At 32.9% G+C, this 3,108-nt stretch overlaps 1 protein-coding gene across 1 annotated transcript; it reads left to right on the forward strand.

Moving 5' to 3' along the window:
• The first annotated feature begins 961 nt into the window (after positions 1 to 961).
• LOC137815382 (uncharacterized) lies at positions 962 to 1,803 on the forward strand. The gene is made up of 4 exons (XM_068618523.1): positions 962 to 1,063; positions 1,141 to 1,266; positions 1,341 to 1,578; positions 1,706 to 1,803. The coding sequence occupies exons 1-4, from the start codon at positions 962 to 964 to the stop codon at positions 1,801 to 1,803; spliced, it is 564 nt and encodes a 187-aa protein (XP_068474624.1).
• The last annotated feature ends 1,305 nt before the right edge of the window (positions 1,804 to 3,108 follow it).

Raw genomic sequence — 3,108 nt, forward strand, 5'->3', positions numbered from 1 at the left:
CAATCGTGATCAAGTTTTAAAACTAAATTTTGAGTTTTTTTTTTCACTTAAATAGAGAGGGTACGCAAATAGAATATCGGTTGAATTTGTATTAAAAACACAAGGTTTAAAGTTTGTACGAAGTAAGTTTTTTAAGACTTAATGTTATTAAGAAAAATCGAATTATATATATATATATATTTATTATTATTATTAATTTATTTTATAAAACTTAATTCCTCTAATACTAATTAATTTAATATTGAAATAAAATTTGGACTAAGTTATTAATATACTTTAAATCCTTTTTTTAACTATATTTATGTATTTAAATTAATTTTATAAAATACAATATTTTCCCTTTCTTTTTCGGTGTGGGGCTGTGATTTCAATTGGCGACCAACTTGATTGAACCAATTTTTATAAGAGTTATAGGTTACATTTTTATTTCTCAACCTATTTGACCTTTTCATTTTACAAAATTTTTATAGTAATTTTTTATTGTTCAGCCTAAAGTTTGAGATTTAATAGTTTTATTTATATATTGAGATAAGACATGTTGCTTTCTTATGTTTTGCAATTTTAATCTATAACTAACTTCATTTATATATATTTTTTCCATTATTTTTTTAAGGATAAATTTTGCAAAGAAAACAATCTTCATAAAGGTTTATATCAACCATTTTTGTTTATCATAAGATTCATTATCACAATTATTTTACACGTCTTTCATCACCTATTCTTAATCTTACTCTTTAGAAATCTCTAATAACGATGTTCTTAACTATATGAGGTTAAATGCTTCCTTTATTTGCTTGGTTTCCAAGTCTAAAAACCCACAACTGCTTAGCGATTTCAAACCCATTTCTCTGGTTGGGTGCTTGTACAAGATTATATCAAAGTTGCTTTCTTTTAGGTTGAAAAAGTGTTAGGTAAGGTCATTGATTATAGACAATCAGCTTTTCTCGAAGGAAGGGGTTTAATGGATAGTGTTCTCGTTGCAAACGAGGTGCTTGAGGAGGCTAAAAGGACAAAGAAGATTAGCGTTATTTTTAAGGAAGACTACGAGAAGGCTTACATCTCTGTGAAGTGGGACTTGAATCTGCTTCTGTATTTGTTCTTGTTAATGGGAGCCCGACTAAGGAATTTTTTCCATTGAAGGGTTTGAGACAAGGTGACCCTCTCGTCCCCTTTTTATTTCTTATAGTGGCAAAAGGTCTATCAATAGTCTCTAGGAATGTTGTCGAGCTTGAAGCGGTAGAAAGTCTGGAGATCGGGTGTGAGAAGGTTAGAGTTAATATGCTTTAATATATCGTCTATTTTTTTGCCATGCGAATTCTAAAAGTGTGTTTGGCATTAAGGCAATGTTAAATTGTTTTGAGCTGACATCGGGTTTGAAAGTGAATTACCTGAAAAGCAAAATTGGTTGGGTGGGAGTAGATTCGTTCGTTATCCAGGATTTTGCGGTTATTCTTAAATTTGATGTAATGAAAGTTCCTTTCAAATACTTGGGGTTGCCTGGTGGGGAGTGTCATAGGAGGGAAACATTTTGGGATGGTGTGGTGGATGGAATCAAATCTAGATTGGGAAGATGGAAAGGTAGAAATTTATATATGGCTGGAAGGATTTGTCTTCTCAAGTTTGTTCTCTCATCTATTCTGTTGTTCTATATGTCAATGTTTTCGTTGCCTGGAGTTGTGAGGAAAAAGATTGTGTGTATTCATAGGAACTTCCTTTGAGGGTGGGGATCAGAAGGGAGGAAGATTGCTTGGGTTTCTTGGGAAAAAGTTTATGAGCCTCGGGAAGGTGGCAGGCTTGGAGTAGTTAATATTAAGGGTTTCAATTCGGCTTTTGAGTAAATGGGTTTGGCAGTTGGGATCTAATGAGGGTGGTCTGTGGAAGGAGGTTTTAGAGTCTAAATATAGAGGCTGGAGAAAGCTAAAAGAGGACATGTCAACTTACAATGCTTCCCTTTAGTGGAAAGATTTGAAGAAGATTTGGAAGTTGGAGATATGGGGTAGTAATTTCAAAGATTGCTTTACGTGAGAAGTTGGTAATGGGAAGAGCATCAAGTTCTGGGAGGACCGGTGGGTAGGTAACGATATCTTGAAGATTAAGTTTCCAAGGCTCTTTTCTCTTTGTATTGAGAAAGAAGTGTTGTTGAAACGTTGTGGGTTTCGGGAAAACAGTGTTTGGGAGTAGTCTTTGACGTGGAGAAGAAGTCTTTTTTATTAGGAGAAGGACCAGGTTAGAAAATTTCTCGAGGTAGTGCAAAACTCGTGCTCCATCTTGAAAAAAACTGATAAGTAGGTTTGGAAAGACAATAAAACTCAAGAGTTCTCTGTTAATTTGGCTTATGAGATTCTAATAGGTGTTTCTGAGGGGGGATTGGTCGAGGTTGTTTAAATTGTTTTGGAGGATTAAGGCTTTGTCTTCAACTCGTGTTACCCCTTGGAGGGTGCTGAAAAATAAGATTGTCACTAAGGTTAATTTACATAGATGTGAGATTGCGTCGGAAGCGTTCTCTGTTGCTTTTGCAGGGAAAAAGAGGAGTTATAGAAATAAGATTATATTTAAAGGTGGAGTGTTGGATTTCTCTAAGATCTTTTCTTAAGCTCAATTGAAGGTTTGGTCTTGGATTACATCTAAATCCCCTTCTGCTTATTTCTCTTATTAGTGTCTTGGTCCTCTAGTTTGTCTTTTTTCGCTTTAGCTTGTTTGCAATTGTGGTTTTTGACAAGATTGGTTGAGTGGTTGTTCGGAAGGTGTTGTGTTGTATGATTATCTTAATTTTTTGTATATGGGTTGAATCACTTTTTGATGAATTTTTTAAAAAGTACATAAAGAAAAGGAATTTTTTTTGGTAAGTTAAAACTAAATTATGTGTAACTAATGGTAGAGTTTCCCTAGTTTAATTTCTTCAAAATAGGTTTTTTAATTTATACATAAACTAATTTTAGTTTATGAAGTAAATTATTTAACTTTTTTTTTCATTATTTTATTCTTTTAAAAGTGGCTACGGGTAAATTCACCAAAACAGATATTTTACCTCTTAGTCTTGCACACTGTTTTACTAAACTTAAATGTAACATTTAATTTGATGAATTGTCGTAATTTCTAAGAAAGAAT

This window comes from Phaseolus vulgaris, chromosome 1 (assembly GCF_051622355.1).
Source record: "Phaseolus vulgaris cultivar YP4 chromosome 1, ASM5162235v1, whole genome shotgun sequence".
Lineage (NCBI taxonomy): Eukaryota > Viridiplantae > Streptophyta > Magnoliopsida > Fabales > Fabaceae > Phaseolus > Phaseolus vulgaris.

Coding starts and splice junctions, on each gene's coding strand:
- LOC137815382 (XM_068618523.1), top strand. CDS start 962: ATGGATAGTGTTCTCGTTGCAAACGAGGTGCTTGAGGAGGCTAAAAGG. Junction 1,064..1,140: donor ACGAGAAGGCTTACATCTCT/GTGAAGTGGGAC, acceptor TTTCCATTGAAG/GGTTTGAGACAAGGTGACCC. Junction 1,579..1,705: donor TAGATTGGGAAGATGGAAAG/GTAGAAATTTAT, acceptor GTGTATTCATAG/GAACTTCCTTTGAGGGTGGG.